General features: G+C 39.7%; 1 protein-coding gene across 7 annotated transcripts in view; it reads left to right on the top strand.

The window, feature by feature from the left end:
- Positions 1-12,708, top strand: part of GRID1 (glutamate ionotropic receptor delta type subunit 1) — a 763,397-nt gene extending 750,689 nt beyond the window's left edge. For 2 of the 7 annotated variants that reach the window (XM_087702059.1, XM_087702058.1), the window contains exons 17-18: positions 2,514-2,549; positions 12,012-12,708. In XM_087702059.1, the coding sequence (XP_087558185.1) occupies positions 2,514-2,549; positions 12,012-12,440 (465 nt within the window). In that variant the 3' untranslated portion in view covers positions 12,441-12,708. The remainder of the gene's footprint in view (positions 1-2,513; positions 2,550-12,011) is intronic. The other 5 variants (XM_087702060.1, XM_087702062.1, XM_087702063.1 and 2 more) reach the window with 3 other exon arrangements.
- Positions 12,709-13,299: the final 591 nt, after the last annotated feature.

The raw sequence follows: 13,299 nt of genomic DNA, 5'->3' as shown, positions 1-13,299 counted from the left end.
TGTAATAATGCTGTCCAGTGGTGTCATGGATTCCGAAGAGTTGCTCCCAGGGTTCAGGGGAAGGAAATAGCCACATACTGACTCTTTTGTATTTCCCAAGCATGTTACATGTACAAGCATGTACAGCTAAATGTACGACCATGTATAGTTAATGACTTACCAATGAAGACAGTCCATGTGTTGGAGAGCTGTGGTGGCACAGTGGTTAGAGTGCAGTACTGCAGGCTACTTCTGCTGATCACTGGCTGCCAGTAGTTTGGCAGGTCAAATCTCACCAGGCTCAAGGTTGACTCAGCCTTCCATCCTTCTGAGGTGGATAAAATGAGGACCCACATTGTTGGGGGCAAGAGGCTGACTCTGTAAACTACTTAGAAAGGGCTGTAAAGCACTGTAAAGTGGTAAATACCGTATTTTTCGGAGTATAAGACATATCTTTTATCCCCCCGCCCTAAAAGAGTGTGGAAATGTTTGTGCATGTTTTACACCGAATATAGCCATTTTGGCCTCCCAAACCCACACCCCATTTTTGTGAAAAATGGGCAAAAAACAGGCTATTTTCCACCAAAGCAGGGTGTTTTTGCCTTCCCCCACCCCCCCAGAAGCACTCAGCAGGCTTCAGCAGGGCTGGGGGGGGGGAGGAAAAAATGTCCCCGCTTTGGTGAAAAACAGGGGCATTTTTGCCTTTCCCCAGCCCTGCTGAAGCCTGCAGAGTGCTCCTGGGGGCCAGGGAGGACAAAAACTTTTTTTTCTTACTTACCTCTTCAAAATCTTGGTGTGTCTTATACACTGGTGCGTCTCATAGTCCAAAAAATATGATAAGTTTAAGTGCTATTACTAGATAAGCAGTGAGGCCTGTGCAGAATTTTACTTCGACCCACTGCATATGACCCGTAGGACCCTTGAGCAGTTTCTCTGCTCTGGAATGGGGAATAAAAAAGAGAGGATTTACTGCCCACAATGACTCTGTTTCAATTATTGAAAGGTAACTACAGAAAACCAGGGAAGGAAAATGACTCACACAAGCACTTCAGGTTGTTCCTATCCCACACAGAGGTGAAGGAATTGCAAGATGCCTACTCTGTGATTCATAGGTGATCAGGTGAAGGGAGGGAGACAACTACAAAGAAGGATGTGGAGATCAAGGATAGTTTTATGAGTTCTTCTTGCAGTGCAGTTTTCTTTGTGGAGGAAAATACTACTGGGAGGGGGGAGTAGATACAGAGAATGTGTTTTTGACACTGTACTATTCTGTTGTCCATGATGTGGGCCGAGGTATGATTGTTCATTCCATCCATTAATACCACAATAATTAATTCTGACATATTGACAGCTTGAACCATCTCCCTTTCTTCTTTCTGATATGTTTCTTGAAAAAGAGGGGGTTCTTTTTAAAAAAAATATACCGAATGAATAGCTTGCAAGCATCTGATAGAGCACACATGAATTTTTCTACCATCAAAGGATTCCCTTGCAAATATTTCAAGCAGTAATGATCAACCTATCATGAAAGCATCTTACACACACACACAAATACACACACACACAAATGCAGCAACTATGTGCATCAACAGTTTCATATCTCTGGTTGCCTCAGAGATGTGAAGGCATCTAAACCATCTCTTTTATTAAGAACTGATGTTTCCTTCCAGAGAGTTAGAACAGCTGCTACTTCCCAGTTGAGGGATATACAGGACCCATCGATGCTCATGCTATTTGCCAGGGTGCCAGGAGCACTGCAGCAAATGACTTGCTTGCCACGCAACAGCTCAACTGTCAAAGGCATTTTAATCTAATGTATCAGCTTATAATGCTACATTTGTCATCAACATCTGTGCAGCCTTTCCCTCCCCCCCCCCCATTAAAACAACGGAGCAGTCAGGGCCATGCTTTGCAGACAAGTCGTATGAGCTTTTAGCATCTAGTTTCACAACGTTTTGTTGTGAAAAACAAACAGATGTGCATGTGGAATAGATAGTTCCATTTGCCCATGAATGCAAGTAGAATTAGCAGAGCTGAGATCTTTATGTTTGGTTGTCAACAGATTAGTGAAATAAAGCTAAAATTAAAACAACAAAAGTTGCAACTTCACGTTGTATCTGTTCTTGGACATATTATCCTGCAGGTTATCAGGCTAATCTCAGTGGGGCTGGGTATAGTTACAAAGATAGTGGGAGAAGTGGTCAACAATTATTTTTTGACATCCCTTAACTTTTTTTTTTAATTTACCTATTTTTCCCTCTACATTTTTATGACCATTCCCCCCCCCCCACCTCCAGTTCTGTTGTGTGTTTGTTGTGAAAGAAAAGTCAGGTGGTTGTATTGTAGGTTTTTCCTCTTCGTTTTAACATCTGGGTACATTATAATAATACATAAAGAGGATTCCGTAACTTAGGTCTTACCAAAATTTACACAGATAGAGCTAGATACTGGCTGAAGAGCAAGAGGGGGGGAAATGAGAAAGCCACACTATTTGACCCTTTCTTCCTTCCCCCTTGTTTTTCCCTCCCATGGAGATTCCCCGTGAGGTGAGGCTGGGTCTCAGGACCATGGTGAGCATTTCTGTGATCACATGTAAGCTAATCCAATGCTTGCAGTCATTCCAGGATCCACCCCGTCTGCCATTTCCATGCCTGCAGTGAATGCTCACCTACCATTGTGGAACAGAGATGTCCTCAGCATTCAGCTCTGCCATTTTCAAGCAGATCTTTCTTGGAGATCTGGGCATGCCAATCAAAACAGATCATTATGATCTGGCATCCCCAAGGATAATATTATCATTCATCTATCTTCCTTTTGTTCTTCTCCTCTCATTGTTCTCAACCAGACCATTGATTCATCTCCCCATGATCTACTGCAGCTTTCCTCAACTTGGGGTCCTCCAGATATTTCAGCCTGGGAAGCCATAGACTTCTCAGCCAGCATACAAGCTGTTGTAGTACCTCTGGAGAGTTCAAGGTTAGGAAAAGCTCTTCAGTTCAGTTTGTGGTATCTCCAGCATCTCATTCCCATGAGCTCCTGAACAGGAACTAAAGCTTCATTTTTCTGCCTACAGAGCCTGTGCCCTGCCATCACTCATGAATCTTGCCTTAAATATATGAATGCTGAATCCCTGCCCACCTTTTTAACTGAAGAACTAGTAACCCAATTATGATCTAGGCACCTGGAAATTGTGTTTCACTGTCCTCCACAGAGCCTTGAATGAATACTGTACAATATATAAAGAACATTAAGAAAATGCATAAATCACGCAAGATTTCAGCATTCTTGGGCAAATTCTAATCCCTACTCTAATATACATGTGTTTGTGTGATGCACATCATATTTTCATATCCTTAAGTCTACTTAAATATATATAACATGCTGTTACATTCAAGGTAGATATCAGGAAAAATATTATTTCTGATAAACAAAGCCAATGAAGACACATGATAACCAGAGGTTCTGACCAGTTCTGGAGAACCTGTAGAAGAAATTTTGAGTAGTTTAAATACCACCTCTGGCTGGCCCCTCCCACATCTATTCTCTGCCTCCTGAGTCCTGATCGGGAGGAAATGGGGATTTTGCAGTATCCTTCCCTTCCACGCCCACCAAGCTATGTCACGCCCACCAAGCCACGCCCACAGAACTGGTAGTAATTTTTTTTTAATCCCACCACTGATGATAACGATCATTAAAGCTGACCAATGCTTTAATCTGATCTTGTTCAGAAACTGGGTGTGAAGTTAGAAATTGAAGTTAACAGAGAGCTCTTCCTTTTTCTTTTTTAAAACTTTGATACAAATGTCGGTTCACTCAGAAAGATTCATTACTTTTCTGGATTGGGAACTTCTCAGTATAGGATCATTTCATGCAGATATTTAAACTGACTATATGCCAAGTGCACACCAAGCGTCCTTTGTATCAACCAACAAAAAGGACAAATTGAGCTGCCTTCTTACTATTTCATCCTGTCATGAAGAGTGCAGTTCAAAAATGGGATCATATAGTAACTTTAGAGTTCTTTCCTGCCCACAGTTTAATAATGACCAGCTTTTCCAAAAGGTGATGGGTTTAGAGATAGGATCACCCCAGGGAAAAAAGGGGGCACGAAACTCTGTCTATGAAGCAAAATGCTTTCTGAATGCTTCTTTGCTACAAATGGTAACACACAGCACACTGTTTGCAGTGAAAGACCAAACTAGAGGTCAAATGCTAGTGACCCTTAGTAAAAGAAGTAGAGGAGAGAATGAAAGAATGCCACTTCCGTGAAATACAATGTGCTAAAAGTATTGGTCCGGAGAACAAAGGGCCACTCAGCTGCATATCTTTTCCTATTTTTTATGAACAAGAATGCCATGTGCTTGCTTACATACAACAATATTTCTAATACTCGTGTTTCCCCGAAAATAAGACGGGGTCTTATTTTCTTTTGACCCCCAAAATAAGCGCTTGGCCTTATTTTCAGGGAGGTCTTAGTATTTCTTGAGATGCAGGAGGCGGCGAGCGTGGCTCCTCCTGTGGCTCCTCCTGTGTTGCAATATTTTCAAGGGGGAGGCTTATTTTTGGGGAAACAGGCAGAGGTGGGTTCCTATGGTAACTGGTAGAACCGGTTCGTCAAATCTACCGAACCGGTTAGAAAAGGTTCCACCAGTGGATCCGGAAAGCAGGCCACACCTACAGAAGAGGTTCCAAAATTTTTTGAAACCCACCACTGGAAACAGGGCATATGTTTTGGTCTTTGAGGGGCTGTCCATAAATTGCACCTTCCCGTGCACATATCAGTGCATTAAGTTTGCTATAAGGGCTTGCAAGATGCTAGATGTAGTAGCTGCAGTAATAAAGAGACACTGGTTGATCCTTTATAATGGAGTAATTAAATTGTAGAGGGTAAATCATTTTCCCCCTGTTGCTTTCTCTCAGCTTGCTTAGCAATCTCGTGCTTCAAAAACATCACAGTGTTTTATTATTTTAAACTGTTGCATATCCCAAAAAGAGGAATATCAAAGAAATACATACCCAAGTCAATAAAGGGATTGCAAATTTCAAAGCAAAATATTTCATATATTTTTTATCAGCAGGGACTTCATATAACTTCTTGATCTTCTCCAAGTAGCTGTATGGAGAAGAGAGATTAAGGTAGACTTTGAAGTCTTTTTTTTTTTTTTTTGCAACAGATAAAATAAAAACTCAACCAAACCCTGCAAACTGTATTTGAAATGCAGTTGGCAACATTTATATTATGTAGCATTAAGTGGTGTTTGACTAAGTCAGTTGTCAGATCTAAATTAATGCGCATAATTGAGTCTTATTTTTCCCATTCATATATGCATTATGATTATACCTTATTCAGTATTGAAACCTTGACTAATGAGGATGTAAATTAATGTACATTAAAAACCAATTGCTTAACCACTTTATCTAGCTGGCTTAATAGCGCGTAGTGGGGACTCTTAAAAATGGCAAATAAATATATATATTATTTCCATTTCATCCCATCAGTGGGTTGATTATTATAGCAAAGCCTTTTTCCCCTCTGTCAGATGTTGACAAGAACTGGAATTACAGCATTGCAAATGTAAAAACAAATTGATAGTGACAAAGGCAGCGGATGCAGAATTGCTAAATGAGTCACTTTTAGGCCATCCATTTTAGATGTGGGCTGACCTTCAGAGAGCCACGTTCTTTAAAAGTCCACAAAGAACATGTCAGACATTTACATTTTAAAAACAAGTGGGAGCAGTTAAGAACTTGCATGTCACATAACCTTGGCAGAGCGTTGAAAAAATCTTTAAGGAGTGCACAATTGTGTCTTATCTTTGTGGATGAAAGTTGCTAGACACCCTGTATGGCAGTTGCACACCATTGTTTGTGAGATTGTTCGCAATTTAAAATGGAGCAGAAAGTCCCAGAGTAGCCAACCAGGATTCATCCATCCTTCCTTCCTTCCTTCCTTCCTTCCTTCCTTCCTTCCTTCCTTCCTTCCTTCCTTCCTTCCTTCCTCCCCTCCCTCCCTTTCCGTTCCTTCCCCTTCCTTCCTTCCCTGCCTCCTTTCCTTGTCCTTCCCCTTCCTTCCTCCCCTCCCTCCCTTCCCCTTTCTTCCTCTTCCTTCCCTCCCTCCCCTTCCTTCTCCTTCCTTCATTCCTTCCCTCCCTCCTTCCTTCCTTCCCTCCTTCCTTCCTTCTTTCTTTTCAAAGAGGAAAAGTTAAGGTACAAAATTTCAAAAAAAAAGGGAAAAGGGGGATAAGGGACAACAGGGAAAGTTTAAAAGTGGCACAAAAAGGCTGGAGGCAATAACAGGGGTTAAAATAGAATGGAAACCTTAAATTTTTTTATTAGGAATAATGTCTGCGAAATACAAAAAAGAAATCCAGTATTTAATAGTACATATAATCACGGCGGCAAGGATTGCCTTTGCCCAGAAATGGAAAAACAAATTAACTCCAAGCGAAGATGAAATAATAAGAAAGGTTATGGATTGTGCTGAAATGGACAAACTGACTAAAGAAATCCAGGGAAAAGAAGAATCAGAATTCTACCAGATATGGGATAAATGGTATAGGTGGATGGAGGAAAGAAACAAGAATCGATGAAGGAATATAACAAAACTCAAAAAATAATAGTTTTGAGTAAAATAAGAGGGTTAAGAATGGTGAAATCCGAATGAAATACAATAGAAGGGGAAATACTATAAGGTGAGCAGAATTGATTGATAATTGCTATTAGAAAGAACAGGAAGCTCCTGTTTGTATTGTATTGTGTAAATGTGGTGTACCTCTACATGTTTGTTAATTTAAAAAAGTGGCACAAAAAAAGCCCTTAAAGCAACTTTAAAGAGGTTACTTGCAACTCTCTTCAATGTAGATACAATTATAAAGCAAAGCAGTCTCTTTTAATTTAACAAAAAGTTGGATACAGAATTAAAATACATACATACTAATGTATACAGACATACATACTAAACAATCAGACACAAACAAACACATTTTAGATAGATGATAGATAGATAGATAGATAGATAGATAGATAGATAATTTGTGTGTGTGTGTGTGTGTGTACATACACATATACATACATACATACATTCCTAAAAATACGAGTTTCAAGTGTAGTTATAAAAGTAGAGACAGATTGCAACTTAAAATATATTTAATTTAAAAGCTAACTGGGTAATACATTTTAAGTTCTGGATATATATGTCCGAAGACATCTCCGTGGTCATGTGGCCGGCATGACTAAATGCTGAAGGGACACGGAACCTTCCCAGCAAAGGTGGTCCCTATTTTTCTACTTGCATTTTTACGTGCTTTTCGAATATATATAAATCTCACCCTAAATGAGCCACAGAACACATAAATACATCAAAATAACAATTCCACCAATAAACATATTGCTAAATATTTCTGTAATTAGATTATTTATAGAGAAATCCACATGATTGATGTATATTTATATCAGTTGCCAAACTATCACTTTCACAAAACAGTAGCTTAATTCTCTGTGAAAACCATTTATGTGCATACAGAAAGGCTCCATCTAACCCTCCCCTGAAAGGTTGCCATTGGATTAGCTTCCAAATAGCAAATCAAAACACCCGCAGCCACAGGATGGTCCCTATATTAGATTACAGGGAACCAAATTGAGATTTTTCTACATCTCTCATGAGGTTCTAGGCAGCACATGAGATGAACTTGTAGCAAGTCCAAATCTGATCTCTGATAGCCCTCAATACTTCATTAAACATGAAGAAGCCATTGATTTCTCTGCATCAGAGAAAACCTCATCAGGCCAAAGTTAGCTTTTCTCATGATGCTGATTAATGATCCCAGTTCCTGAAAAATTAAGCATGTAATGTGGTCAATGCCCAGCTGTGCTCAACTTAGTTGATTTTAGGTTAGTAGATCCTCATTGGCGAGGATCAGTATCAATATTTAGAGGGTTTTTTTTCCTTTTTTCAGTAGCATAAGGATATATAATGCTAAATTATTCTGAACTTCTTATTTTAAATCTTTCCAAGAACTGAACTCATTAATGTCACTTAAATCAAGTTTCAGAACTGTGATTTAACACAGCGCTATGTGTAGTAATATTGCAGGGATGGGCTGGTGGGGGTCCGCAGGAGTTCGGGAGAACCTCTAGCTAAGATTCTGTGCAGTTGGGAGAACCCCCCAAATCCAACTCCTGGCTGTCCCCACCCACCTGACCCCACCCCTCCCAGGAGTCCCCACACAACCCAATTTGGATGCAGGCAAGTGCAGGGCACAGGGAGGGCAAAAAATGAGCCTACCAGAAGTTCAGGATCTACCAGAAGTTCCGGGCCCTTTATGGCCGCCAGAGGGCCTCCAGAGCATGCGGAGGCCGTTTTGCTCTCCCGGAGGCTCAAGGAAAACCAGGCTAACTAGGCCACACCCACCGGTGTGAAATTTTTGAAGCCTACACCTGGATATGTACCATCACAAGTCCTCTTGATGCAGAAAGAAGCATGAATAATTGGTGCAAAGACACTTCAGTACCTTCATGCTCATTCTCATCCAGGGACCACTGAGTGGCTTGGAGGCATTTCGCTGACTTCATACCATACATTGACAGTGTCCCACCACATCCCTATGTACTGTGTTGCATGAATCCAACCCATGTTCACAGTTTACAGTTCAGGACGTTATGCAAATCCCCAAATATCCCAGAGGTGGTTTTTTTTTCAAGAGGCAACTGGACTTTCCGGTTTTTCTTTGAAGACATTTCGCTTCTCATCCAAGATACTTCTTCAGCTCTGACTGGATGGTAGGGAATGGAAGCATTTATAAACCCCCAAACAATTTAATTCAACCAATCATGCTTGTGGGAACTCAACTTTTAAGAATACTTTTAACCACAACCATCCTCTGAATAGTTGGACCATTCATTTCATAACATTTTCCTTTGCATCAGTATCTGTGTGGGTGTGTTTAAGTCACGCAACTCTTTAAGGCATACTATGTTCTGTGCCCAGATCTGTTAGGTTTTCTCCTTGGGGTAACTGTTACTTGATGAAAACTCATCACGGCAAACACATAGAACTGGTTTCATTAACTTACCCTTTGTTGCATACATTTGCAATTTTTCCCATGACAATTTTTTTAAAGCAAAAATTTTTCTATTCATGCAATTCATAGTATTTACTTCTCTATCATTCTTTTCTCATCTCATTTTGTTCAAAGGTTGTAGAGGGAATCTAAAAGCAACTTTTGAAGACTAAGAGATTATATTGCAAGGACAGTTTTGTGCCTTGAAAGGGATCCAGGAAATGTAACTACCCTAGATTTGATTAGAAACAATTTCTACTGAATCCAAGCCATCACTGGATTTTTTCTGATTAACATGATCTATTTCTTCAAATTCAAGAGTATCACTTTATTTTCCTATAGAAAGATAGAGATATGGTTATCCCAATTTATAATTTCTTTGCTTTGCAAAGTGGAAATTTATTTTCCCTTAGCTGAATTATAACATTCTTCTACCTGTTCGGTAAAGCAAGGTGGACTTTGGTAAAGGGACGCGGTGGCTCAGTGCCTAACACTGTGAGCTTGTTGATCAGAAAGGTTGGCAGTTTGGCAGTCGAATCCCTAGCGCCGCGCAACAGAGTGAACTCCCATTACTTGTCCCAGATTCTGCCAACCTAGCAGTTCGAAAGCATGTAAAAATGCAAGTAGAAAAATAGGGACCACCTTTGGTGGGAAGGTCCTTGTGCCTTTGGTGTTTAGTCATGCCAGCCACATGACCACAGAGACGTCTTTGGACAGCGCTGGCTCTTTGGCTTTGAAATTGAGATGAGCACTGCCCCCTAGAGTTGGGAACGACTAGCACATATGTGCGAGGGGAACCTTTACCTTTAAAGCAGGGTAGCTTTGGAATTGACAGGATATTACTGTATTTTAGATCTTGAAATTCTGCAACTCTTTCTCTTGTATTCCATCTGTCTTACATTCTTGAAGAGATTTTGTTGAAATGATAATGCTGAACCTCTAATCAGCTTCGATAGAAAACAGAGCTAGTAATTGCTTAAGGTGAAGCAGGAAGAAAGAGAATAGATAAAACAAAAGTATTTACATTCTGAATGGCAAAAATGACATTTTTATTTATAGGCATCCTACCCCCATACAGCAATGGTGTGTTGATACTCTTCTGAATTTTGCATCTGTCAAGAACCAATTTATAATATGATAGTCCTGATGTTATTAAATTATCTTATTTTTTGGGGGGGGAGCCATTTTGGCACTAAAAACAAAAGTTTTCCACCCCCTTTAAAACCAAATCTTCAAACATGCTCCTAAGAGCTTCACAAAGGGTGTATTGTATAGGATCAACTGGTGTATATAATTGCCAATGAAAATTATGACCTTAGTGCTAATGCTGTGATTTGTACACTGATATTCAGTGCCACATTAGAGAAAATGAAAGAACGACTTATCATTCCAAAGGATGGCATCTCAAGCTGTCCTCCATTTCTCATACTAGTATGGTAAATACCTTTTTCCGATATGACTTCTGGTGGATGACACAGAAAGCAGAAATTTGTCAGATGTAATGGTGCCGAGATCAGCCACAGAAGACCTTTTCCCATATTGCCTTGATAATCTTGAAGCTTCACACTTCTAATCAAACATCTTTTTTTTAAAAAAAAATAACCTTAGTGGAGAAGTTGACATCTGTGTCTCTCTCTTTCAACTCTTAATAGGTTTGTTGCAGATAGATATAATTGGCTTACAATGTACAGTTGTCAAAAAGAATCTGTCCAAAAGCTCTCCATAATTATTAAGTTTAAAAGGCGGGGGGGGGGGGAAGCTTTAACATACTTGCTTAGAACTGCTTTATGTTTTGGGAAATGATAAAGAAATAGCAAATTTGAGGGGACGGGCTCACGTTGTACAATTAATAATCAAACAAGAATTGTACACCTTTCTTTTCAGGGTTTCAATGGTACTTGGTTGGGTGAGATAGATTTCTTATCATTATCCTCAAATAGTTAACAAATCAATATAGATTAATCAAGCAAAAAGAAGATAAATGATGAGGTGAAAAATAAGGAAATATAGTTTGAGTATTTGCTGAGAAGGAGAATTATAACTCAGGGCATAAATTAATTATATCGCAATATGATATATACAGGCAGAGTCTGACTGCTGAGTTTTATACTGCATATTTTTAATTCAAAATGAATATGGGTAATACATATCTTATATATCATATACACACTTATGGATCTATATAAAACTTTATAGTGCTCTTTCTCACCCATTGTATTCAATATGAATCAGTTCCTATAACTCTCCAACAGAGATAGGCACACAAAAGTTCTTTGTAGTAGATCACCCTATCTCTAAATTATTGTTTCTTGCTGATCTTCCATTAAAATTATGATTGTCTCATCGCCACAATCCATCCACTCTCTCCTAGCCTTCTTAGATGCAGGGCTCATACTAATTCATGTAAGCAATGGAAGATCCAATTATTTAAGGACTTAAGCTTTACTTGGATGTTATTGCTGGAGACTGGAGGAGGAAAACAATTGATTGGGCCCAGATTCTGGATCTTTAGCCCCTGCATCAATGTACAATGGTGAATTGAGACTCTAGAACAAAAGATGACTCAAGCTGATTAAATGATCCTCTCACCCACCCCCACCCCCATCAACAAGATAAGTTTCAATCTGTGATTTACCAAAACTAATTCATTCAATGCATGACCATATCTTTGTACTTCTAGTAGGTAACAAAAACAAATGGCTGGTGGTCTGGAACAGTATTCATCAATCTCAATACTTTACAATGGGTGGACCACAAACATCTAGGGAATTATGGGAGTTGAAGGTCACCTAGCTTAAATTTTATGAGGTTGAGAGATATTGCTCCAGACCCAGAGCCCACAAGTACATCAGACCTTCAGATAGAAGAGCAAATTAAATGGGAATCAGATACCCATTTAATCTCCTCTACATCTGAGGGATCCACCAAGCATTTTCGGAAGGGATTAATCTATTTGTTCCCCCTTTCTTGCAGGATAAAGAAGTCAACCTAGAGCAAGTCCATCGGCGTATGAACAGTTTAATTGATGAAGACTTAGCTCACAAGCAACTGTCCCCCGCCTCCATCGAAATCTCAGCCTTGGAGATCGGTGGCATGTCATCCAGCCAGGCCCTGGAGCCTGTCCGTGAATATCAGAACACACAACTTTCTGTCACCTCTTTTTTACCCGAACAGACAGGCCATGGGGGCAGCAGGACACTCTCTGGGGCTTCTGTGAGCAACCTGCCCCTGCCACTGAGCAGCTCCGCCACAATACCCTCAATGCAGTGTAAACACAGATCGCCAAACGGAGGACTATTTCGCCAGAGCCCTGTGAAGACCCCCATTCCCATGTCATTCCAGTCTGTGCCGGGCGGGATCATTCCAGAGGCCCTGGAACCTTCCCATGGAACATCCATATAAAGGGAGTCATTGACCAGCAGAGATTTTTAATACAACAGGGGGGAAATTTAAAAATAAAATAAAAAGACTCTTACATTTTTCTTGTACATATCTGTAAATAATGAAAGAATGAAGTGGGGTTAAAAAAAAGTGTATTTTGAATATTCCCAATTTTCAAAGTCAGTAAAAAACAAACAGACAAAAATACAAAAAAAAAGGAAAAAAAGAAAGAAAAAAATGTACGAAAGACTTTGTAAATTTTGTTCTCTATGAATAAAAAAAAGGCAGAAGAACTTGTGACTGTTCTCAAGTGACAAAGACAACCTTTATTGGGACCAAAGGCAGGAAAAATGTCTTTGGATTTTAACAAATGGTACTTTCTGTTTCCCTCCCAATGTTTATTTTGATTTCTTGTTTTGGAAGCAGGGGCAAGTAACGCTTCTTGAGAATGGGGTCAGGGGAGAACCTTTCTACTTATTTTTCTCTTGTATTTGCTATTCTCTCATGCTCACAGCTCTTCTGAAAGCTTAACAGGGTGGGTACCCCTGAAATGTTAATACCATGCTGGTAATAAATGTGGGATGGCCAAGTTTCCTTGCTGCAATTTAACAATGGGTAGTTTTGAATGATAGCATCGATCCTTGATCCATTCTGAAATATATTTGGTTGGTGCAGAAGTATCCTTCATATAGAGGAAAAGTCTGAGTTGCTGAGTGCTATCAATAACCAATGTTCATCCTAATCTCAGTTAAATAAGCTTCCAACAATGTCACTGAAGATACAGTGAAAACAAGCATAGGAGACCTACAAGCCAAGTGTTTGCTTTCAGATATTTCTCTTCATCCATCTAATTGGTAGATGTCCAAAGGGTTTCTGGTCC

Source organism: Thamnophis sirtalis, unplaced genomic scaffold (assembly GCF_051295495.1).
Source record: "Thamnophis sirtalis isolate CommonGarterSnake01/CBP01778 unplaced genomic scaffold, rThaSir2_p1.2 scaffold_15, whole genome shotgun sequence".
Classification (NCBI taxonomy): Eukaryota; Metazoa; Chordata; class Lepidosauria; order Squamata; family Natricidae; genus Thamnophis; species Thamnophis sirtalis.
This window is presented reverse-complemented; position numbering and strand designations above follow the sequence as displayed.